The sequence below is a fragment of the Rhinolophus hipposideros genome, assembly GCF_964194185.1.
Source record: "Rhinolophus hipposideros genome assembly, chromosome: 4".
In the NCBI taxonomy this organism is placed as follows: domain Eukaryota; kingdom Metazoa; phylum Chordata; class Mammalia; order Chiroptera; family Rhinolophidae; genus Rhinolophus; species Rhinolophus hipposideros.
Genome location: NC_138050.1, coordinates 30339273 through 30365597, shown reverse-complemented (window position 1 = coordinate 30365597; position 26325 = coordinate 30339273). Strand labels below are relative to the sequence as shown.

The following is a 26325-nucleotide window of genomic DNA, read 5'->3' as shown; positions in this document are numbered from 1 at the left end:
CTAACAGAAATGTATTCACTTTGAAATGTACATGTAACATCAATTGCATTTGTGAAGAACACCACAAAAAGTAATAAAAATAATGGTATTTCTAAGACATTCAGGTAGTATCTTACAAGACAAAGCACTGAGGTCAACATTCCCAATGCTTTGAAAAGGATAAAATCTTATGAAGAATTGTATTGTCAATTCATGAACTTTCAATGTAGTCAACTATAATTAAAAACACATTTTAAAAAAAAATTTTTACAAAAGAACTTTCAATTTAACATTCAGGACACTACTGAGCAAACAGCAGGTACTCAATAATTACTGAATTAAATTCTCTGGTTCACATTAGTGAGATAATTCAGGGTAGCCTAGTGAAAATTAGGCTACAGAGCTAATGAGATTTAATAGCAAGTCAAAAAGGTATTTTAAAATCTTTTTTTCTATCTCTGTCAGTTTTCCAGGAAATGTAACTTCAGGAGAAACTTTTTAAGGCTATCTGATACAGAAGGGTAGCTGTTCTGATTTCCCAGGCAGACATACAGTTCATTCATACTATACCTGAACTGCGAAAATACAGTTTTTACATTTGCAATTGGCTAACAAAACACAGTAATAACATGCTTTGATCATTTTCCTCGAGTATGCCATTAAACTTCCGGCATTTGTAGCTCTAGTGATTCTTATTGCTCCACAGAAAGCCCAACTATGTTATTTTGCTCTGCATGATTGACTATGACTTCTTTCTTCTTTGTAATTCAACCCATAAAGATTTCAGACAAATCCTAATTTATGCTGAGCTACAACACAAGCACACTTTAGTAACAACAACAAAAACCCACACCTGAACATGGAGACACACAGACACACACACGCCTTGCATTTTACTCAACCCTTTGAATTGACCTGTTTCTAAATTATCCATGCTGAAAGACACAAAACAGATATACACGTATCAAGATAAAATGGTACGAACTGCTATAGCCTTCACAAGCACCTGTTACTTATAATTTGCAAGCACATACCAAAAGACCCTCAATTTTATACATGCAAGCCTACTCAAGCTAGCTGGTAACATTCAGAATTCAATTAAATATACTGGTGCCAAGGTTTAGAAATACAAATCAAAATATTCTAGAGATGCAAATTAGAGTCACTACAGATTTTCTAAACGTTTATAAAATATCTTAACTTTCTCAACACACATCTAGATTCTAATTCCTCATTAAATTAAGTGTCCAAAATTTTTAGAATGCAATTTTGGTTTTGTCTCATGTTGTTTTTTTAATAACTACTACTAAATGCATAAATTTTACTCTCAATAACCATTTTTATAGTAGCCTATAACTACTATGAAAGAAGGGACTAGCACTAGGTACAATTCACATTTATACAACTTCCCCCTTTAGGTCTTCAATGGTCCTAGACGCACAAGGCAGTTCAAACTCAGATTAAACAACTGTTTTATTGTCTGTTTGTTTGTTTTAAAAATATCAAAAAACAAAGTTAAGTACTGCCAAAGCAGCTGGAAATAAAGACAAGAAATACCGAAAAGGATAAAGTCACAAAACCTGGGTACAAACTTTCAAACCAGTTGCTGACTCTAAACTACAGATGTATCAAGGTAAGATTACAAAAGCAGTGGAAGGCTGAAACAGCTGGGAGGCTAAGAGAGCTAAGCAGACTTCAACTGCTGTCCACCACAGGAAGACAGGTTGGAGCTGGAGTCCCGCCAAGTTAGAGGTACGACCCTGGGCTTTCCATTGAAACTGTGGAAGGACCATGAAATAGATGAGTTAAATAAATAAAAATCCCAGGACTCAGGGATTTACCTTAGACTTAAGACAAAATCCAAATAGACTCACCCTAAAAAAATGTATAACCAAATATCTTCACGGTGATCACTTGAAAACTAAACTGTATAATAGAGCAAAAACTAATATTCTTCACAGGAAGATAACAGAATCTAGGATGCCTAAGAAAGTGTCATTCACATTGTTCTGTACACAATCAAAAATAACTAGATCTGAGGAGACCCAAAAAAGTTAACAGATAGTTAAGAGAAAAAGCAATCAATAGAAACCAACCCCAGTATGGCCCAGATGTTAGAATACTGGTACTTTAAAGTAGCTATTATAAATATGTTCAAGGAATTAAAGATAAAGATGATCATAAATGACAGATGAGAAATCTCAGCAGAGAAACAAGAACTGCAAAAAAAGGACCACAGAAATTCTAGACATGAAAACTACAATATTTGAAATAAAAAATTTGCTGGATGTACTTAACTACATGAGGTAAATTTTCTGCAAGAAATGTTCTTTGTTTTGATAAAGATAGCAGTTACATGTTTATACTCATTTCTGATAATTACTGAATTGTACACTTAAGATTTGTGCGTTTCAAAGTATGTCCACCTTACCTCAATAAAACCAATTAAGAACTACTTTTTTTATTATTAGTTTCAGGTGTAAGGATTACTTCTTAAAACCATGACTTTAAAACCATAATAAAAGTCAAATTTTAAATTCAATAAGTTTTATCAAAGACATCGTACTTTATTAATATAACAGAAATGTTTTTGAAGTTTAATTCTAGTCCCCAAAGTTCTAGAATTCTATGATACTGTAACCATAGGCAGAAAGAACTGGGCCGCAAGGAGAGAGGGAGGAGAAAGGGAAGGAGAAAGTGTGGGGGGAGGGCAGGGGGACCAAAAAAAAGAGGAGATGAGATCATTCTTAAGAAAAGGTGCACCTACAGCTAACTGGGGTTGGATTATAACATTATTACCACTGCAGGCAGGAAAAAAAATCTCCACCCCACTGTCTCCATGACAGCCATGACAGTCCGACAAGGGCCAAGTAAAAACAAGCAAACAAAAATATCCCTCCTCCCGAAGAGAATGAGTGGTCAGCAGAGACCCATCCTGGAAATGTCTATAATGCCACTGCTGAGTATTTCGCACCCTCATTCAAATATAATCCTAAATTTCTTTGTTCTTTGGGGCAGTTGTCCTTTTTCCTGTGCCTGTCCACTCCCACATTTTGGGAGTGTATTCTTTTTCTTTACTTTAATAAATCCTCTGCTTTGGTTAGCTTGGCTTTCTTTATTTATGTATACATCCTAGAATGCCTTCCTGTGATGATACGAGAACGCTTTGTCTCCAGTAACAAAAATACATGATTTCTAACTGTCTCTGCAATAGTATTCATCTTCAAATTTTAATATGTGATAAGAAAAACATATTTGCTTTGGTCTCACTTATTTAGTTCTTTCTTACCTTCATATCTAACATCATGAATTCATCTGAAAAACTCAGACCTTTTTTCTGCACATATAACTGAAATTGTCAGTGTTTTTAGAACTTTGGTTTTAAAAATCACTTTTTAAACTTTAATTTTATCAAAATGTATCATCTTTTAAACTTTAACATTTGTATTACACTTACTTATTCCCATTTGTATATAGGTAACAATACTGTACCCTCCACAATCCCCCATCCAACCTTCCTCAATACAAATTTCACCTGTATATCCTTCATTCTTTTGTAACGTTGACCACTATCCCTTAATTTGGTCACTGGATTGTCTATCAGTGAGCCTGAGTGCATTTATTCCCAACACACCTTCTCTAAAAGAAGAAAATATTTCTTGAAAAGTATTTTAGGGAACAGAAAACAGATCCTTGGAACTAGCTCTACACGGCTCACTAGCTTCATGTGATCTGGAAATTCCTACCTAATAAAATGTTTAAATCCCATTCATTCTATTAAAACATAAATGTATTTATCTTGTCATCAAATAAAAATTCATGAAGAAAAAATCCTAGTGCTATACACAGACAAGAAGGATAAATTTGGTACAGATTATTTTACTTTTAGAACATAATGAATTGCTTTACATGACAATTGTATACTCTTATTAAATCCTTACCTTCTTTCAGAGCTTTATCCATATTATGAGAAATTACTACCCTTCTAGACTGAACTGACTCATGTGAGTTTCCATACACAGGACTCTGAAATGTAAAAAAAAAACAAAGAAAAGATACATATTACTGAATGAATAAATCACATATAAAAATAAAACCAAAGGTATGAAATACCATCTAAACAAGCAATACAATATTATCAGATTATAAAGTTCTTTCGAAAAACTACATAAATGCTTACGGTTAGTTAAGAAAATTTTGGGGGAAAAAAAGGATTTTTTTTTCCCTTTCATATATCAAAACAGTATGGTGCAAGTGTAGGAATAAACAAATCAACAGAAAGGTAGAAAAGCACAAAAACAGATGCAAAATGTTTGGAAGCACATACACTAACCTATTAAAAGTGGTTTTCTCTAAGCCAGGGCATGGGATTTTAACTTCTTACTCCATTTTCTATGTAGTAGCACGTTTTTAAATTTTTAATTCTAAAAAGATACTGCTTGGCAAAAATAAAATAGGGAGAGACAATGTACAGAATTAAAATCCTACTATCTGGCTAGTAAGACTACATTAAAGAGGAAAAAATTTTAATTGATCACATACTGAAATGATCAAAAGCATGTAAAATATAATTGAGCCTACTTTATGGTTTTGGAAGATAAAAGGTAACTAAGTAATGTCAACAAAATGTAGAGTATTTTTTTGCATGGCATATATTACAAGCGCTTGACTAGCATTACCGCATCACTAAGGCGCTCTAAATGCCTAATATTACTATCACCCTCTTCCAACAAACCAGCCTGAGGAAATCACTTTCTTCTCAGGCAGGGCACCTCAACGCAGCTGCAATCAACCCCTTGATCCTGGGTCACCTAAGCAGGAGTAGAGAATTTCTATTCCCTGGCTTGGTTTCACGCTATCCGTCGGGTCAAGTGCCAATAGTTGTCATCCGTTTTCGTGATCACTTATTAAAAAACAAAAAAACACAAAAAGAACCACCAAGATTCCTTAGCTGAAATACTTTTAAAGGCCTTAAGATGTACATGGTGTACTCATATAAAAATTCCTTTATGCTACAAATTAACATATAACATTCAACACTTTCCCAAGGAATAATAATTTTAAAAACCTTATAATTATAATCCTATAGAAAAAACTAATGCATAAAAGAAATACATTCTCTGCCATTTAAAACTATTTTCTAGTCTCTGTGTAGTCTGCTATAAAATTAAATGGTCAGTACATTTTATTACAATTTTTAAATTTGTTTGTGAAAAAAAAAATTGAGGAAATGAGAGGAATTTTAAAATTCTAATGCTGTTTAGAACATCAGGCAGATATTTAAACAATTTATAGGAGTTTTTTGGAAATTTTTTAAATTGAATTAATACTTTTAGAGTGCTACACTGATAATTTTAATCACAACTCCTCAAGCTTTTGGCAAATAAATGTCTGATATAGTCTCCCAAATATAGGTATGGTAGTTTTAATGTGCAACACTAATCAAATGATAAAACCAAAGCCAAACATTTATTTGAGAAGTTCCAAAATTTGGGTTCTGAAAATGGAAATTGTCTTTAAGAGATGGTAGAAAAGCAGGTTTGAATGTGAGTGACAGGCCGCACATGCATATTTAAGGACGTTCTGTGCTTATGTGTCTATCTTTACAATTTCTGTCCAAACTTAATTATTTTATTCTTACTTTTTACCGTGTTTTTGTCTCTACTCACGACTCTACTACTACTTGCCATCCGTATGCATATTTCTTTTATCTCTCTGTTTCATATTTAGATGTAGTACATATAAGGCCTTTACTTTCTTTAATTTAAAAGTTGATGAGAATAACGTTTTCCATTTTGGCTCTTTAAATAAAACTCCTATTATTTTTTCAATCTTATTTTCCAGTCTGGTTTTGGATTTCCTCATCCAACCACCCCAAGGGGTCACTGGCCCTTATTAAAAAGAAAAAAAGGTTATTCATCCCTTATCCTGTCCCACAACCTAATGCAATCTTGTAAGTAAGGAGAACAGGAAGATAAGAGAAAACATCATGGGCCAAAAACAACTGGGTAAATAAGCAAGGAAATTACTTTTTCAATGATTTAATATTTATGGAGCCAGAATCTCATTGTCTAAATTATTACATGAGTTTAAGTTAGTCACTACATACTTTATTTCTTTCCGATCACAAAGATGTAGTTTACCAATCATTATCCCAAGGTGGGAAAGAAAAAAAAAAAAGGAAGGGAGGAGAGAAAGTAAAGAAAAGAAAGGAAGGAAGAAAAAGAGAGACAGGGAGGAAGGAAAGGGGAAAAGGAGCAACCTAGCTAGCTAAAGCAAATGTAAAATGTGAATAAGTCTGTGGCACAGAGGACAGTGAGCAAAAATTATCTTCATTCTCCTTTTATTTGCAGGTTTAAAAAAAGAAACTTCACATGGCAGAGACTTCTCCAGAAGACTTTTTAAGGCAAATGCTAAGTTCCCCTCTCCGCATGAACATAATAACCTTCCTAAAATGCTGGTTTTAGGAAAGATGAAAGAAAAGTGTGTGTGCGTTTCCTACAGTCACAAAGGATAAGTGACAGAAATCTTCAACATCCTAATCCAGAAATTAGGACTTCAAATGGAACCTAACCAGCGAGCTCTTGTTTTAAGTTTATAGTATTCATACCACATTATTCACTCATAAAAGCTTTTGGTGAACCACTACTCCTTGACATGTAAAAAAATACGCCTTATTTTTTAATTCAATTAAAATAAATGAAACCTGTCTTCATGTTAAGATTTAAACCCAGCTTAAAACCAACTTGTCGAGAACATTTTTAATCATTTAGTGAGTTCTCTGAAGAGAGAAAAATGAGAGGTCTCAACATATTATTGTTCATTTTAGAAATGTTTTCTAAAACCAGGCAAAACCTGCAAGCTTTTCTCTAATCCATGTCTGTAACTACTAGACCCTCAGTGTCACAGAGTAGACGCCATATCAATAAACCCTTTCCTGAGTACATCTCGGCGTTCTGTTTATTCCTGAGTATCGGCTTTTAGTCTATAGCTGTAACACACTCAAATTGTCTGTCAGAGCAAAAGACGCCCTCTCCCGAGGGACACCCTGAGAGAATCCATGCAGAGACCTGGGTACTCTGACACCATTAGCAACTAAACCACCAGAAACTGTCTGGAATCCGGCCAAGACATATACCTCATTGTCCACTGTTTATAAATATGACATTGCTCACCGTGTTGCTTCCTGTGGAAGCACAGATGGGGCTAGGATAGCCAGCCCAGACTTGTCATTCCTTTCATGCTCATTACCTGGGCTACTCAAATAAACAGTGCCTCTCTCCTTCATTATATACTTATACACTTAAAATTTTTTCAATGTATTTTGGTATAGTTTAAAAAGAAAAACAGTTGTACCGAGCTGAAGGAAGATGGGTATAAAATAATTTCCTGTGAAGCTACTGAAATAGTGATTTATCTTAGGAAAACAAACACTAACACAAACGCCCAATCATCACCCTGAATCACGTGGAGCTGTTACATGGCCAAGTCCTTCCAAACACTCTCAGTCGCTAACCATCTACCGGGTTCCCATGACTAATACTCTTGTTCTTAAACTATGTTATTCTCAAAATCATGGCTCCTTTCCAACCAATCACGTTCTGTTTCAAGCTCAAAAAGTAATTTCTTTAAAACCAAAGAACTAAAGGAATCACAAATATTCTTCTTCAGGAATATAAAAAGGGACTAAGAATCATGAAATGCCATCTCATTTGACTAAGATTGTGACATAAGCAGTAAGTCACGCCCAACATGAAAGCTGAGTAGCCATGTTACAGAGCTGTGAGGACAGCAAGGCAGAGTGGGAACAACACCGACTCCCAAGTCCAATAGGACGTTTTACTAATGGTAGATCCTTGACCCAGCCACTTCCCTCTCTAGCTTCGGTGGGTTTACAACACTTCAGAGGACTAAATAACTAATATCAGGGGTCCAAAAAAGAAAAAAGACAACAGGAGCCTAGGAAGGAACATAAATGAGTTTAGGAGGGGTGCTACTGCTACTGCTACGTGTTCCAATTCCTTTCAATAAAAAAGGGAAGAATTTTAGATGCTATCCACAAATAATTAAATTTTACTCCAAATTGTGGGCTTATACTGTGTGGGCCAAATCATGAGCCACATTCAAACCAGGGGTATCTAGTCCAGAATTGCTGGCTCACACAAAGCACTTAGCAGAATTCCCAGCATATAGTAGCCAAGAATAGCTAGTATCACTAATAAAACACAAAATGTTACCAACTTTCAACAAGTTAAGGCGAATGGGTTGGTTGGTTGGTTGGTTGGTTGGTTGGTTGGCTGGCTGGTTTTCTGAAGGGAACGGAATGGCGGAAATGAAAGTAAGAAGGAAGGGTTGAAAAGTTAAGCAACTGGAGTAATACAACATAACAGAACATATTGTTCTTGAAATATTTTTGCTTTTGAGGCCCTACTTTACAGAGAGGCAAGTATATATATATGTATATATATATGGAGATGTCCTACTGTGTATGTGCCTTTATGTTTTTTTTAATTAAAATTTATTGGGGTGAAAATATATACACAACGGAATACTACTCTGCCATAAGAAAAGATGAAATACTGCCATTTGCGACAACATGGATGGATCCTGAGATGATTATGCTAAGTGAAATAAGTCAGACAGAAAAAGTTGAGAACCATATGACTTCACTCATATGTGGGATATAAAACTGAAAGACTTTATACTTTTATTACTTAAGTATTCAAACATAACCTGATTTAATCAGGAACTAGAGTCCTAGATCATGTTTTATAATGTTTAATAATGAACTGAAAAAGACTTCCTTATTGACAAAAGAATATTGTCAAACACATATACTGAGTGGTTATCATTTAGGGAGATTGTACTGATAGAATTGTGGTATTTGTGTCATATTTTTCTCCCACTTGATCAAATATAATTTCTAGTTTAGACATAAGAAAGAGAAGCTACTATTTAAAATTCAGACCTACAAACAAATGTTCTCATATTGTTTTTTTCTAGATTCCAAACATTCTTTAATTTATTTTTAAAATGCTACTTCCAATTACATAAAGAGCACAGACACATTCTCTATTATAAAGAATTAAATTGAAATCTCCAATGGCCAATGTTTCAATCATGACTTTTAACGAAACCTTCTTTAAAACCCAGAAGGATGGGGTGCAGAACATTTCCAGGTGGGTGAACACATGGAGGAGAGTGATCTGCTCAGAGGGCATGGAAACTCGGTGCCCTTTCCCGATACCTTGGCCTATACATCTCTTCCAGTTGGCTCTTCCTGAGTTACAGCCTTTTATAATAAACTGGTAATCTAGTGAGGGAAAAAAATTGAACTTATAATACCATCATCAGAGATAATCATTACTGATATTTTGGTGTATTTCCTCCCACTCAATGACTCTAACACTTAAACTATGTAACTTTGGACAACCTTTCTGTACCTCAATTTCCTCATCGGTAAAATAAAGGTAACAACAGTACTTCTTAGGATTGATGAGCATTGAGTTAATACACATGAAGCACTTACAACAATGCCTGGCAACACATTAATAATTATAAATTATTATTGGTACTTTTTATAAAGTTGGTACTTTTAAACTATAATTGGTACTTTTTATATTTTTTAAAGAAATTAAAACCATAGTATTCATCCAGTTCTGCATCTGGCTTTTTACACTCAATATTACATCATGAGCATCATAAATGTAATAAAATATTTGGAATATATTGTTTTAAATGACCTAGACCATAATTTAACTATTCTCTTATTGCTATACGTGTTGTCCCTGACATTTTTCTCTATTTTAAATGAAAAATATTTTCATTTCTACGAAAGTAGTATCACCAAAACTGGTTTTTAAAAATACCGTAAGTATTTATGACATTTATGGTTCGATGGGGACTTTGACTTCACTCAAAGGACTATATATCTCAAGAATTTCGTTGTGCTTCAAGGAGTCTTCTATCGGCTAAGAAACGAAAGGAACAACATGGGGGTGGAAGGCATAAAGGAAGCTCTGAAGCACAAACTATGCAAGGTGAACTGGAAAAATCACTTTCCAGCCTCTCCAACCAACCCTAAACTATGAACCTTGAGAGCTCAACACTGCTCGGTATTTCCAGATAAGGAAATGAGTAATAAACACAAGAGGCAGGGGCAGGTCAAGGCCTTCTCTACCCCAAGGGACACTTAGGCAGTAAAGTCAAGCCAAATTGGCCTCCAGAAGTATAAATCCCTATTATGATTTTACTAAAATGACTTGGCACAAGATAGATTGGATTATCAGTAGTTCCTGTAGCTTATTGCACCATTTATCAAAGAATTGTATTCAGGCTACAGGCCAACCCTGCCTACGTGCATCAAACGTAGGAATCAAGGTTCTGTTTATATTTCTATAGTTAAATATGATCATCAGTCAGGACGGATCCCAAGACGAGATCCTATGAAGGGGTATGAGATCATCTTTTCTCTGAACAAATATGATATTTAAATTGCCTTTTGTTGGGGCACAATCCCCCTATTATTACTATGGCAAAAGTATATGATACCACATTTTAGTGGCACGAGCACTCAATTCAGACCCAGGTGAAAATAGGCTCTAAGTTGATTTCTTTGCCATTTTCTTGCTAAGTTACAACGAACACGTTCACTTCTCTGAGATTCAATTCAATTTAAATAATATCTACCCTATTAATATTAAAAAGGTTATGCATTTAAAGAAGGATAACGCATGTCAAAATACTTTCAAAATTATAAAGTAGTTTACAAATATAGGTTATTATGGTTCCAAAGGTCATAGTTTAGATTTTTTACCATGCTAATTTCCTTCCCAAAGATTGATTATAGTTATATTACATATGATTAGCATTATGACCTTTCATGCTCTCAGATTTTACCGTCACAAGCAGACTCCTTTAGCAATGTTTCTTGGTTACTAATCTGCTTTCCAAGAGAAAAATGAATATTAACGCAAAGGCAAAATCTCTATTAACTGATCAACAGAGGTAGGCTTTTGAGGTATACTTAGGATTGTTTTTCCATCCAGTTGGAAGAATTAGACTAATGGGAAGAAAAATGTGTTTCATTTCTAATGCCAAGGACTCAAATCTGAAGAGCCTTAGAAAACACACTCCACTGGCTGACAAGAGAAATTTAAGTACATATAAGATCAGACACACATTTGGAAACTGAAATGATAACATGCGCTTGACAGTACACAGACAGTCGGTGGCTAAACCGGCAAGTTTAGAACAGCTACGAGGGCTGGAAGAGAAGAATGAAGAAAGCAAACTGGCTGAGGAAGGACAACTGAAACCTGACATTAGCTTTCCGCATTCCTGAAAAGGTTCGTGTAATAAAAATTTTGTAACCGTTTGATCACTGGCTTCCATTGTAATTTTGAGTTCATAAGTGAAATCCATGAGACGAATCATATTTCCATCAATTCATTCAATCTAACATTGACTGAGAACTCTGTGTGTCTGCCACTTAGTTGGGTACTAGAGACAAAGGTGAATAAATTACATTTCTCTGTGCTCACCAGGCTTAATCTATTCTTGATGGAAGCTCATAAATGAGTAACTAATGAGCCATAGCACTGTGGGAGGCCACCTTTAGGAATTGTATTATTCTTCCTATTCTGGTATCTTCCCTACATTTTGCTCTCTAGTCCAGGTCATGGAAGAAAAGTTACTCAAATATATAATCAATTCATGAGATCATTTCATAAGTATTTTGAAGTTCACACACATTGAAGTACACGACAAAAATTATTCTCACTTCATAAGAGTTCTCAGTGAAACCACTGAATATAAAAGATGAAGGAGCAGGAGTCATTGCCTCTGCTTCAAAGCTTTCATGTAATTCAACAACTAGATGAGTCACATAGAATGGCTTTTTTCAGAGATCTTGAGTAGTGAAACCAAACACAGGCTTTGGGGTTTGTTTTGTTTTTTTGTTTTTTTGTTTTTTTACTCCATTACTCTCCTGGAATACCATAATACCATTCCTAATTAATTTGTTGACTGACTTTTAAATAAAAACTGGTGATAAAATATTTAGTACCTTGTTAGAAAAAATATTACACTGGTAATTTGATTAAATGGGATCTCTACTTCCATAGTTCCCTTGAAGCAAAAAGATGAGCTCCAGGCAGAATGGCCCAAATAATATACATGTACAAAATATTGAGATATATGAGATGAATTATTGCCATAAAAATACTAGCTGCATAAAATTGAAAGTACAATTCAACTGAATCAACTCAAAGAGGCTGACTTTTACATCCCGTCTAACTGGTGAGTAAAAGTTATCTGCTCCAGACTAGATCTAGATTAGAAAATTATTTCTTCCATTTCTACCTAAAATAAATGTGTTGAAATTCAAAGAATAAAACCTCCTCTTACAAGAAACATGGTATTACATAAAGATAGTCCGCTGTGCAGCAGCCATCTACCTCTGAGCAGAGAAGATGGAGAAATGCATACTTGAGCATGTAGATATATAAAGATAGTGAGTACAGAAGTGGTCTTATTGACAGTAGGAAGCCCCAACCCATTGCTTGAAAACACACTACTCAATTTCCAAGAATCACTTGGGGTATTTGTTCAAAGGCATGTTTCTAGATCCTATCCCACGAGATTCTTCATTCATTAAGATGTGTTTTTGGGATAAGTATTTTTAACAAACTCCCTAGAGTATTTATGGACCCTTACATCACACTTTGAGAGACACTGTTAAGTGGTTGTTATGACAAAATATGACCCCTGGAAAAAAACTTATAAGTGTTTTATTATTCAGAAGACGTATTTTAATGTAAGACTATAGCAATCATTTTACGTAGAGTGGGAGCAGAATCACAAAAGATTCACTCCTAACTTCAACTTTGCTTAGTTAACTGAAATAATTATAATGCTTCATTTGTATTCTCATAAAGAAAGGAGGTAGTATAAACTCTTTCCATATAGAATTTCTATTCCACAATATTACCAAATCATCACTCACTTTAAAAGGCAAGGAAAATCAGTTATATTAATGAGAAGCAGTTTTAAATATAGTGCTTGAATCAAAAATTATTTGTATTCCTGGAATGGTCTAACTACACAGTATACAGGCACTGAATAAAGCCATTCTTGGAAGTTTAACTTGGCTAAAACACTCCTCTAAAGAAGAAAAACATCCATTCTATTTCCTGATACCTGACTTGTATTGCATTTAATTGGTAAAATTGCCCCTGAGTACAGTTACAAGCAAATGCCCTTAATGACCTGGCGTTGGGCAAAGTAGTCAGTCCAGAAACAGCAACTCTACTCTACCCACCCCCCGCCTCTGATTTCACCATGCTTAATGCAATCTTCCTTCTCTGGCAGCATTGTACTGGAGAACTTCTGGAGGCAATTCCTTCAGTCAAGGCAGAAATAGGAAGATGTACAACGTGGAATATCAGGTGCCCTGACCTCAACTCCAGCGACTATCACCTCCGCTCCACTTCAGTCCCCCATTCTCATGGCCACACCGCAGGCATTTGCATGACAGTTAGGAGACATTCAATGCCTTTGGTCCTCCCTTTTCTCTAAGCCCTCAGCTCCCTTCTGGCCTCAGTTCCTTCCTGACTTACTTGACACCTGAGCAACTCTCATCAAGTGCTCCTGCACCCTGAGCTTGTCATACCTTGCCCACAGCCTGTCTTCTCCAGGGCTGCACCTCAGGAGCTGACTGTTCCTCCTACAAAAATGGCATATCCATGCCAATGGATGTCATCACATTCTCCTGGCCTCCAACCCACATGGTGCCCTTAACTCGAAAACAATCCGCCCACTTACCTTTGCTACACTTCCTCTCCTTTGTGTAGCAAGAGAACACCAGGATTTAAGAGGGTGGCTCCAGCGTCAGAAACAGAAAAGGCCTGGATCCCTCATTCTACCTCTTTCACCTCTGGCAAGTCACTTCTCTTTAAAACTGTTTCCTAATCCATAAAATGATAATAGTAACTATCTCATGAAGTCACCATGAGGATTAAATGAGAACGTAAAGCACTGGGAACGTAAAGCACTTAGCATAGGAGACTCAATAAATGTTTTTGCTGCTATTCTTTCCATTAATTTGTTCCAAACCTTTTACCACCTCTCTTAAAATTACCCTCTGTGCACGTCATTCTCCTCACCATTAGCAATTAGTTTTGCCTCCTCCTTACCAAGAAAGTTGAGACTATCCAGCTTGAAATACCTTAATTCCCTGGCAACCACTTGCCAAGTTCTCTCTGTATGCTCCCCTTTTCCTATCTTTCCCACTAATCTCTAGCCTAATCCTTCCTCCTGGACTCGGATCCTGTCTGCCCAGACGCTGCACTATCACTCATCCTCTATCTCTGAAATTTTCAGGCCCTTCCTCTCTGCTTTTCAGTGTTTCCCTTTAACCTAGAAATGTGCTTAAATCTCTCTCAACACCAACACCAGATGCCCAGAACACACAGCCACACTATCCTGTAAATGCTGCCTTCCCTCCTTTCCGTCCCAGCCCATCTTCTGGAGCACAGCCCAGCCTCTGCCTCTGCTTCCTCACCTCTCACTCACCATCACCAAAGGCAGCATCATTTCTGGCCCCAAGTCCACCCTCACTTCCCCAAACAGTACTGGCACAGGTCTCCAAAGACCTCCAACTTGTCAGAGCCAGTGGACATCTCCCGGTCCTCCTTTGGGACCTCTCTGCCATGCATGACACGCTAGCATCGATTCCCTACTTCCCTGGGCTTTTCCCTCCTGTTCACGGTTTCAGACTGTTTTCTCTCACACTTCGGTGGGCTCCTCTCTGCCTGCCCCTAGGTTCACAGCTTTTCCACCATTCCAGGCCATCCTCAGCAGTCTCATCAATCCTATAGTTTTCATACTGCATGTACATGGACCACCAACGAATCTACTAGTTTCACCCTGATCTCTCCCTCAATTTGCAGACCTGAGTATCTAACTGCAAGGTGAACATATCCACAGGTATCTCAAAATCTACATGCCCAGAACTTACCTCATTATCTTCCACCATGCCAAACCTGCACAAATGGGACCTGTGTCTATTCATCTACTCAAGTCAGAAACATGAAATTAACTTAGCCTCAAAAAAATGTTTATTGAGCAGAAATGAAGAACATGGTAAAACTGACTGGATGGAAGGGCAATTAAATTGGACCTTTTACAGTGAGAACTGAATGTGTAGAAATGCGTCAAAGGTCTTTCCAGGGGCACAGGGGTGCATGCATACACCACACAGAGGTAAATGAAAGTGTGAAAAACAAGCTAAAAAGAGAGATTAGCCCTAGGCATGAAGACCTGTGATGTGAAGTGAAATGTTCATTGTTTTGACTCCACTACTTCCTTCCTCTCTAAATGACCAGCTCCTAGGCCAATCACAGAAATCCTGCCCCCTGCCAACAATTGGTTAAGAATGGGTAAAGCCTGGCCAATAAGATCAAGGCCTTCATTCCAAACCTCTGGAACATTGCCAGAGCGATTTCCTTGTTTCAAAAGGGGATTTACCTCCTCTGGGTATCATCCTGTGTAGCCATGGTGCCTGAGATTGCTGCAGGTCATGTGGCTGATAGCCTGGGAATTAATACCACTCACGGCAGGGTGGGGGGCTAAGAAAATACAGAGAACTGGGGCTGAAGACTTGATGCTCCCCTCATGGAACTTACCCTACCCCTGGGCTTGTCCTACCTCTGAGTTATGTATTATTTAATATAATAAATCTCCTAATTGTTTTTAAAAAAAGGAGGGGGATACAAGGATCAGTCATGTTTAGAAAACAATGGATTAAAAAACAGTTAAACAGGTTCCTTTACTGTAGGATTTCTCAGAGTGTTAATATAGTAATGCACATTGTAAAGCTTCAAGAACTTAGTTTTTCAAATTTATGTGACCACCAAACCAGTCTCTCATCCTTCCTGTTCTGTTTTTGCAATGTACCTAAAAACATTTCCCAGAATTAAGAATTTGTAGATTATAGTTTAGAACACTTGATTTTTACCAGAGCAGCTGAAAAGAGTACATGACTGACTACTGTGACACAGTAAAGCAATGACGGTAATACAGGCACAGAAAAAGTGCTATGGGAGTCCAAAGGGATCCCTGCCAGTCACTCAGAATGGCAGATGGCATTCACATTATGCGCCAACTCTAGTAAATTTTTAGTGGCTGCTTGGAATGCTATACTGGAAGGGATTCTGAGTGCCTCATCCACATTCAGCAGGAAAATAAAACACTTGATTAGTAATGATTGTCATATGTACAGAAGGAGCAGTTGTGACAAAATCCTAATTTATTCTGAGACCTCTAAAGTGACAAATTCCTAAACAGCTCCTAGAACTATCCCAAAGAGTCTCAAGTTTTTTTAAAACCTGTATCAGGCCAGACTAATCTTTAGTAATTAAAGGGGTAATAAATGGCTAAGTGTAAAGGCTCCAGAGTAAGAGAGACCTACGTTAAATTCTTAGTTCTTGCCCTTGCTATGTAGCCTGTACACATCATTTAGCCTTTGGAAACCTCAGTTTTTCCATCTATAAAATGAGATTAACAGTCCCTATCTCACATGATAGATAAAAAAATTAAATTAGATAATACATCCAGTAAGTGTAATGAATACTAAGTTTAGCTATAACATCTACTAAGGCATTCACTTTGTGACATTCATAGTATGAACTCCTGTAGTACACGGATTTATCCACTGTATTAACAACCATGGATTAGAGTAAAATGAGTCAAACTGAGGCCATAGAGCCATGACCCTGAACCCATTAACAATGCCTAGAGAGGCTACGATAAGCAAATGGCAAAGCACTGTTTAAAATAAGTGTTACTTGCCTTTAAGAAGACATAGAAAGTATATAAATCTAACAACTGGGAGATTATTATCTGCAAAAGGCAGATATCATATATATTTTTCCCAGATCTCTCTATAGGGAAGGCCTATAAACAATGACCAAACAGCGGTGAGCCTCGATAACACCTAGAATGAGTCCCCCTCCAACCCGGTCACCCCCACCCCAGGGCATGGGACTTTCAGTGCTAAACCAAGCTATTTCTGAGCAAAGCAGGACGGCCGCTCACCTTACAAACAAATGGCACAGGTGCAATCTCAACAGTTGGGTCTGGGTGTGGCTGTGCTGCTCAGCGCTGAGGCAGAGTAAGGTCTTGAAACACCATTTTCCGTGAAAAGAAGTCAGGGATCTTTTTCGAGAAATGGTTAATTCCAGGTATAAGGAGAAAAGGCTCAAAATGAACCTGAAATATCTTGTTACAGGAAAACTCTCAAAGACTAGTAGGGTCACATCAAAAGGACTCAGGAGCCAACTTGCAAAAGACTCCCACTGGCCAAAGATGGAATTATATAAATTTCAAAAGGTAGTAATTACAACTAATTGAAACTCATCCAGGAGTTCACAATGCATTTTTAAAACACACAACTAATTGATCCCTTTCACAGGATGACGGGAAACCAACTCATTATCATGGAAACTGATAATGGGAAAGAATCTAACATTTATTCTGCTTTTCTACATGAACTGTACCACTGTGTAACCACATAGTAGATGAGAAAAGGGTCTCTTTTTAAAAAGTATTCAAACCAATAAATGAAAAATAAATGACAATTAAAACATCACCATTTTGCCACTCCCAACAAATAATGGATCTAGGTATTGAGCATCAACAGCTCCTGATGTAGCAAAAAGAAAGACAATCAGATAGCATGTGCCTCGCAATGAAAGGTTACTGACCACCCCTATAGTCCTGCCAAAAGGATCAAACACAATTTCAATCAAGCCTCTGGATGCAGCTGCCCATTTGCAGGAGTGGTAAAAGGAAAGAGGAACAAGCAGAACGGAGTCATTCACATGCAATCAGCAAAACCCAGACTTACAGGACAAATGCTCCAGCTTCTTCAACAGGTAAATTGAAAGGAAAAGGACAGAAGGGACACATGTTTTTTAATGGGCAAGAATAAACTATTATGTCCACGGATGTACATTTGAGTGGTAAAACTACAATGACAAGCAAGGAAGTGATGACTATAAAAGTAAAGATGGGGTTACTTAGAATGGGAGGAGCCAACATTGGGGTGGAGATAGAGAAGGGCTCCTGGGGTTTTGAAAAATAACAAAGGTATTTTCTTTATAATCATTCACCCAACTATACATTTATTTTTTATTTTTTTCTGAATCTGCATTTTTAAATTTTATAATAAAACGTTTTTTAAAAAGTAAAAATGTAACGTATATCATTTCTATTTTCTATTTTCAAAGCACTTTATAAATACTAAGTATTTGTATTTTCAAATACTATGAACAACCCCTGAAAGAATTTACTATCTCTATTTTTTCAGATAAGAAGACTGAGGCTTAGACATCTTAAACAAGATGCCCACAGTTACAGAGCTATTAGGGCAGAGTCAAGATTCGAATTCTGACAGCCATCTGGCTGACTCCAAAGCCATTCTCTTACTATCTATGCTCTACTGATTTCCAGTTACTCATTCAAGATTTATTACTTACCTACTAAATCATGCTAAGTGGTAAAGATACAAAGGGGAGTTTCTACCTTCAGAGTTCAAGGGTTAAAGAAAAAGAAAGACAAGGAATCAGCCAAGTGAGTATAAAATTACAGTTGTGTTCAGTGCAGTGAAGGAAAGGTATATGGTGCTATGAGAATATACACAGCTGACAGACAGGGAAAGCTTCTCTGCAAAAGTGATGAATGAAGTCTGAGGAAGAGAAATTAACTAGGAAAGGGAGCAGCAGGCTCCTCGAGCCAGAGAAGCAATGGGAAAGCCGCACTGACTGGGAGCTTGGCACTTTGAGAACTAAGGACAGAAAGCGAGGAGTGAAGGTAGTTATGACAGGAGATGAGGCTAAAGAACTAGGAAGAACAGGAAGCTACCGATGGGTTTTAATTAAACATGCTGCTGAAGAGGGATATGATTGGATTTGCATTTTTAAATGAATGAATTGAAGGAGGAGCCACTAAGGAGGCAGAGAGACCAGCTGAGAGGCTACTGCAGTCATCTGGGTGGGAAAGAAGTAGATGGATGCAGGACACTCACAGGTAAGAGGACAGGCCTTGATGGCCTGCATAGGGGGAGTGAGAAGAAGGAGATGTCAAGAGCTCGTAGGCTTCTGGCTATGGGACTTATCTTCGGAACTGCCAGTCACTGACGTAAGGACAACGGAAGACGGATGGGGGTGCTGGTCATGAGGAATGGGGACAGTGGACTCGTTGAGTTTCAGGCACCACTGTGAGTGCCAAGTGGAAATGTCAAGTTAAGCAGTTGAATAAATGAGTCTAAGGGCCAAAAAGAAGAGATCCGAGCCTGAGGAATAAATCTCTAATCCTCAGTAAGAAGATGGCTAATGTAGGGGGCTCAAGCATGAGACTGCTGAAGAATGACACAATATATATACATATATATATATATATATATACACACACATATATATATATACACACATATATACATATATATATATATATATATATAGGGGTGATATATATATCACCCCAATAATGACCTAAATTCAAATCTGGAAAACAAAGCAATTTCCTGAGCTTATCTAAAGTTCAGAACCTCAGAAAGGTTTAGTGAAACAGGAAAAAAATTGTGAAAAAAGGAAAAAGAAATTAACTGCATCAGGAAAAAAACACTAAAATTTCTGGAACATTTAAGATGTTAATTTCACGTCTAACAAGTGGGCAGAGCCTGCATACAGCCCTCAGGTGTTACCTGTAGGAGCGGACTTACATAGGAGGAAGAGACCTTTTGGGAGGTGGCTTGTATGTAAGAGCTCAAGGTTAGATACTAGAGAAAGCTTTGGAGCTAGGAGAGAAAGCTCTCGCTTGACCCCAGGTGAGCTCCAAGGCAGGTAGACAGAGGAACCGCAAACAAAAGGGAAGGGGCTATCTTCCCAGGAGAGGTAAACAGAGCATAAGCTCAACTTCTATAACAAGGTTAAAAAAAAAATTAAACCATGCCTAAATAAGGGAAACAAGGCTACACTCTCAGTTTCTATCAAGCACATACTATGGCTTTGGCTCAGAAAAAAAAACCCTAAAGGACTAAGCATTCCTAGATATCCAGCTTCAGGGGATTGAGACAATAGTAGCCTAACAAAAAATGAGCTTTTTTAACAGACTGGCAGTAGTTACAACAGAGAAGCATCTCTCAAGTGCTTTGCAGGCACCAGGAATGGAAGAATATAACTGAGTTTATTCACAAATACTTGTACATGAGACACTGCTCGTGGACTCGTAGAAATGGGGGGTGGGGTGTGGAGTTAGGGTCACTGCCAGGTGAAGTCTTGCATGAGCAGACAAGAGCAAACACCTATAAAATTTTAGTCACTACTATTAATGTAAATTCACCCATATATACGAGTATAGGTAGAAGAACACTACAGAAAGTCAGGTTTGAATTTACAAATGAGTATTTGTAAAAATTTACCTAATTTTCCAAAAGGTGTATTTTATACTAAAACTGAAAACTTAATTGAATAGATCCTAGTGACTTAAACAAGTTCATGTGTCATATCCTAAAACGCACAATTAATTGCTTTTTCCCTTGGCCTCAGAGGCATTTTACTTGGAGTTGCCATGTTCACTGTTCTTTACATCCAGCTCGTGGCTATTCACACATGGAAACCCCAGGCTGGCTGAAAAATAAGAGTATACCAGGACTGGCCCATATGTGGAGTAATTACTAAGCGCGAGCCAGCCCCAGGACAGAGAAGGCACATCTCACACTCCTAACTACATTCTCCCAAAGCAGCATCTGAGGTGAGAAACCTACCAAAATACAACCAAACCCACTGGGCTTTCTGGAAAGCCCCACTATGTTTGGAGAAAACTATAGAAGCACACACCCCAGGACTAACAGAGGATGTGGAAATGAGTTATTTGGACCCAGGCCCTGGGCCTCAGGGCATCAGGGGAGCCTCTGAGAAGAGCTGCCTATCTACCCCAGTAATCGTCACCCCTACCCGTCATCATCAACCTACCAATTAACCCTAGTTCAGAAGTGACCTAACAGTGAAAGGTGAAAATATAAGTTCCAAGTTCGTAAAATGTTTTCTTTCAAAAGCAAAGCTGCAATTGTAAAAAAATAAATACATAAAACTGGCAAGTTTGTTTGCCATCATTCTTATTCTGACAACCTTGCAGAGACACTACTCATTTTCTAAAGGCTGTGCGCTCAGCACCAAACTTGCTGACTCACCTTTTTAGCACAATTGTGTGCACCATTCTGCCACAAGGACTCACACATTTTAAAGAATCTAGGACACTTCCTCCCCACAAAATCATAAGGTTGAGAAATGAAACCTAAGACATTTTTAAAAAGGCAATATTTAATGCATAGGGTAGCATCATAGCATGCACTCAAAACAAAAGCGGCTTAAGATTCAAGAGAGTCAGAAGTAAACCTCCTGGGAATGACCAGAATTTAGGCTCCAAGTAGAACGTTCAAGTTTGGAGACTTCCATCTTCACATTTGTGAATACACAGTGGGACCCTTTGGTTTGGGGTTGAATTTGTTTAAAGAGAATGTTAGGGCACTCTTGACAAGATTCTTGAACCTATCTGGAATGAAAACTAATGATAATGAATATCAAAGAAAAATGTTACGCACTCTTTTTGTTTTTTTTAAAGATTTTATTGGAGACAGGGAACAGGACTTTCCTGGGGAACGCACTCTTGTGCCATTGACACAGCTTCAGTAACTCTCACTTTTTATCACAGCAACTACAGGCTATTTCTCTTCTCAAGTCCATCCCAATCACGTTTCCATTTAACACTTCTAAAGCCCAACACTGATGCTATTGCTTTGGTGCTCAGAAAATGTCAATAGCTGACATACCTACAGACTGAACTCCAATTCCACTCTCTCACATGAGGACTTCCAGAACCTGGCCAAAACTACCTTTCCAATCCCAGCTCCTAGGATTCATATACGTACTTACTGGGACCTCAAATCCCACATGGTACGTGTGCTCCGTCTCTACAACAGTTTGCTTGGTTTACTTTGTTTTACTTTTGTACAAATTATGAAAGTACGTAATTGCTACCTTCAGCCTGTTTTGCTAAATTCAAACACACACTTTCTGCCTTTCTTAGGATACATTTGCTAGTTTTGATTAGCCTTTTTTATATTCTAGGTTTAATCACGTATCTTCTTTGAAGTTATCACTATGCATATATAACTTCAGCTTATGTTTACTAACTTTAAGAAATAGTTTCTTCATAATAACGATACAGAAAATAATTTTCCTTTATGTGCAATCACTGTTTATATCAAGAGATGATAGGTATCAAAAACCTTTTGAGTACATATTTGCATTTGTTTGTGAATGAACAATATATATCTGGAAGAATAAACAATTATTAATAGTGGCTGTAAAGAAGAAAGACTTTTTTCACTGTATACCCTTTTATACGCTTTGATTTCTTTTGAACCATGTAATTGTATAACCTATGTTAAAAAATCACATTTAAAAATTATGAATAATATGAATTTAAAGTAAAACAAACCTTACACCACAGCAAGAGTTAGATAGGATTGTATAATTAAAGGGGCTCTTAAAAAGTTATCTTCCTCAAAAATATTTTTCCCACTAGCCACCATGACTTAAATCCCCTAGTTAAATTGCAAACAATTATTCTGAGGACAGTAAGTATATTATGCCATTATCCATTATCAAATTATTGAGGATTAGTTTATCATATTAGCATAACAAAGGGAAGTCACAAAGAGGCTGTGTATAGTCTCCCTAATTCCTATTTCTTTTCCTTTTTCCCTCAAGTAACTAAATTCAGTTTGTTTTACTCAAAGAACTTTTGTATTAGTAAAAGAACTCACTTAGGGATTCTAGAAATCCTACACAAGCCAACTGGCACCATGGATTGCTGTGTGAACATTTTTTACTGCCTCTATAAACATCTGCCCTCCCCATCTTCTCTATCAGTCAGACCTACTCATCCTGAGAGGGCTGGCACAGGGACTGCCTCGTTCATCTTTGAATCTTCCCAACACTAAAAACATTGCCATGCACACTTATAGAAAGCAATTATCCAAGCTCTTAGTGACACCCATTGCAAGGCTCTGACCCTTCTCTAGGAAACTGGTTGAAATTTCAAATCTAAAAATGTCAATGGGATACTTAAATTTGTTCTCAACTCAAACCCTCAGGCAAAATCCATCTGCTGAGAGCTTACTATGTGCCTGGCACTGGCACTCAGCAACACAGCAAAAACCGATCTGACAAGATCAGGATAACAGATATGTAGCAGATATTTAGTAAATGCTTATTAATTAGATTTGACGAACTTCTTGAACTTCTCTGCCTAAACTATGAACAATCTTTCATTATTCTTTTCTCTAGATGGCAGTAGACTTTAGTTTCCCATATGCTACTAGCACCTGACTTTCTTGTATCAGCCCTCCAAATCCTCATTCATTAATTGCTTACTTATTCTTGAATTTATGGGACATAAATCAAGAAGTATCTAATAGGGGCTGGCCCAGTGGTTCAGACGGTTGGAGCTCCGTGCTCCTAAAGCCCAAGGCTGCCGGTTCAATTCCCACATGGGCCAGCGGGCTCTCAACCACAAGGTTGCCAGTTCGACTCCTAGACTCCCACAAGGGATGGTGGGCGCTACCCCCTGCAACTAAGATCGAACATAGCACCTTGAGCTGAGCTGCCACTGAGCTCCTGGATGGCTCAGTTGGTTGGAGCGCGTCCTCTCAACCACAAGGTTGCCAGGTTTGACTCCGGCTAGGGATGGTGGGCTGTGCCCCCTGCAACAAACAATGTCAACTGGACCTGGAGCTGAGCTGCGCCCTCCACAACTATGATTTTGAAAGGACAACGACTTGACTTGGAAAAAATCCTGGAAATACACACTGTTCCCCAATAGAGTCATGTTCCCCTTCCCCAATAAAATAAAATAAAATAATAAAAAAGAAGTATCTAATAAAAGAAATGTAAAAGAAAAGAGAAAATCCATAGACTGTGAAAAATTGACAGTTAAAAAAGCTATTCCTTCTTACCTTCCTCTCATCAAAATGTAAGACATAATTTTCCCTTTTCCATTATATGAAGATGCACTTTGTAAGACTGGTGCAGCAATGAAAATAAGTTTTCTAAGCTATTGATTCACTTTTGGCGTATTTCTCTTGCTGTTGCCTAAAGTCAAATAACTGTGGCTAGTGAATCTGAGGCTCTTGGCCCAGGTGAATTAACTGGCCTGGCACGAGACTAAACTACAACCCTGGACTAGGACAGCTTACACAGCAAACTATCAAACAAGGAGAAGGCTAGACCCCAGCATCACAGCTCCCGTCTCCATGCCTGCAACCAAACCTAAGTTTTCCTAAAGTGAGGCCCAGAGATCAACTGTCTAGACTTTAGCATCAACCTTCCTGACCTTACACACAAGTTTCCTTAGTACCTGAAAATACCACTGGATATTCTTTCTACCTGAGATAAAAGTTAGTTTTACTATCTTAATCAATGGTGATTCCCACCCAAGTAAAATCAAAATCTTTGCACATCAGAGACTCCCAATAGCTACTAGAGTAATTGGGGGGGAGCACTAAGTTAATGACCAAGAACAAATAATTTTCTTCATTATCATCAGCAAACACTTCTTGAGCTCCTACTAGGTTCAAGGGACAACATTGAGTTTACAGCAAATAACTACAATGTGAAGCATGCAGAAGCATGTGAACACTCCTAGACATGAAAACACTTTTTCTCTCTCAGTTCAGTCTTCTCCAGTTGCCTGCTTTTAACAATGTACGCATTTTTTTCCTCTTATAAAAGGAAGCCAGGAAGAAGAAAAAAGAGAGGTAGGAAGGCAGGAAGGAGGGAAGAAAGGAGGGAAAGAAGGAGGGAAAAAAGGAGGGAAGGAAGCAAGGAAGGAAGGACAAATAGATCCCAGTGTCTGACATGTCTAGCTGACACTATAATGATCCAAAACGTATAAGAATAAAGGAGGATTCTTTTCTTCATGCTGAATAAAAATTTCTTCAGTAATCACTGTATCTTAAGAGGCATCATTTGGTTCACTACTGAACAGCCCTCCAAATGTTAGATAATCTGTGTGGTCCAACTCCTACGCACAGAACTGAGAGATAGTTTATACAACACCACACATTTATGCTTCCATTCATAAAGAGAATATTTGGGGGGGGAAAACCTTAAACACACATTATCGGAAATACAGCACAACTAAAGGCACAATCAGAAAAAAGAATTTTACGTAAATAATATGCACTTCATTTAATTAACATATAACGTAGAAAGTAAATTTCCTGATGTATTTGTTTTCCTATGTAAGGCTTTTGTAAGAATCCAAGTTGTAAAAAAACTGATCAATAATCTACTTTCCTTAGATTGTACTTCACCTCTTCTATTACCTGAAATCTTGAGGTGGTATACATGAGAGATTATATACTCGTATGCTGCATCATTTTCTGTCACCTTTAAAGCATTATTTTCTCTAATACTTCTACTAAGCCATTTTTCTGGATGATAATCCAAGTTTTATGTACCCAGAGGTGCAAGAGAGCTGGCAGATTTGGGAGAAAGTATTTTCCATGTAACAGGGTGGTAATCCACAACATGAGGCTTCCAGGCCTTAAGAGGTGGACGACTGGCAATACTATGGCTTTGACCCTGACCTTACCTTCTAAACTTCCTGTCCCCACTTACTAGACATTCTTAACCACTTAACTCTTAATCACTTTTTGTTTCATAAGCATTTATCACTATGCAAAAGTATCTCATTTGTTTATTGTCTGATTCCCCATAAAAATATAATCTCCAGAGAGCTGGGTTTTCTTGTATCTTGTTGATTCAATCCCTGCTTCCAGAATATTACTAGGCTTGTACAAAATACTTGACAAATACATACTGAATTATAACTTATTACAATACTCTAAAGAATTGCAACGTGATTTTTAATGATCAATGATGTCATTTATAATTGATCAATGATCGATAAACTAATTAGTAAAATCTTGGGACCCTTGTTTTTAATCATTGGAGAGAAAAAGCAAGAGAACAAATACACCTGCTCATCCACTCTTGCTAAATTAGACATGGAAAAAAATGGACAGCTAAGTGAAGGTTTTTTAAGAAAAATTAGTATTACAAATTTTTGAGACTATTTAGAAAACAGAAGTTCCTTTCTTAATAGTTATACTGAATTGCCGATCAGCTTATTGAGTGAAGATGCCTGACTGCCTTACCTACAACCCTTCAGCCATCACCTCGGCGCTGCATTCAGACTCAAGAAGGGGTAATTCTG

General features: G+C 37.4%; 1 protein-coding gene across 2 annotated transcripts in view; it reads right to left on the bottom strand.

The window, feature by feature from the left end:
* Positions 1-26325, bottom strand: part of SNX25 (sorting nexin 25) — a 115382-nt gene that overhangs the window by 80967 nt on the left and 8090 nt on the right. For both annotated transcript variants that reach the window (XM_081046063.1, XM_081046062.1), the window contains exon 2: positions 3921-4005. In XM_081046063.1, the coding sequence (XP_080902189.1) occupies positions 3921-3942 (22 nt within the window). In that variant the 5' untranslated portion in view covers positions 3943-4005. The remainder of the gene's footprint in view (positions 1-3920; positions 4006-26325) is intronic.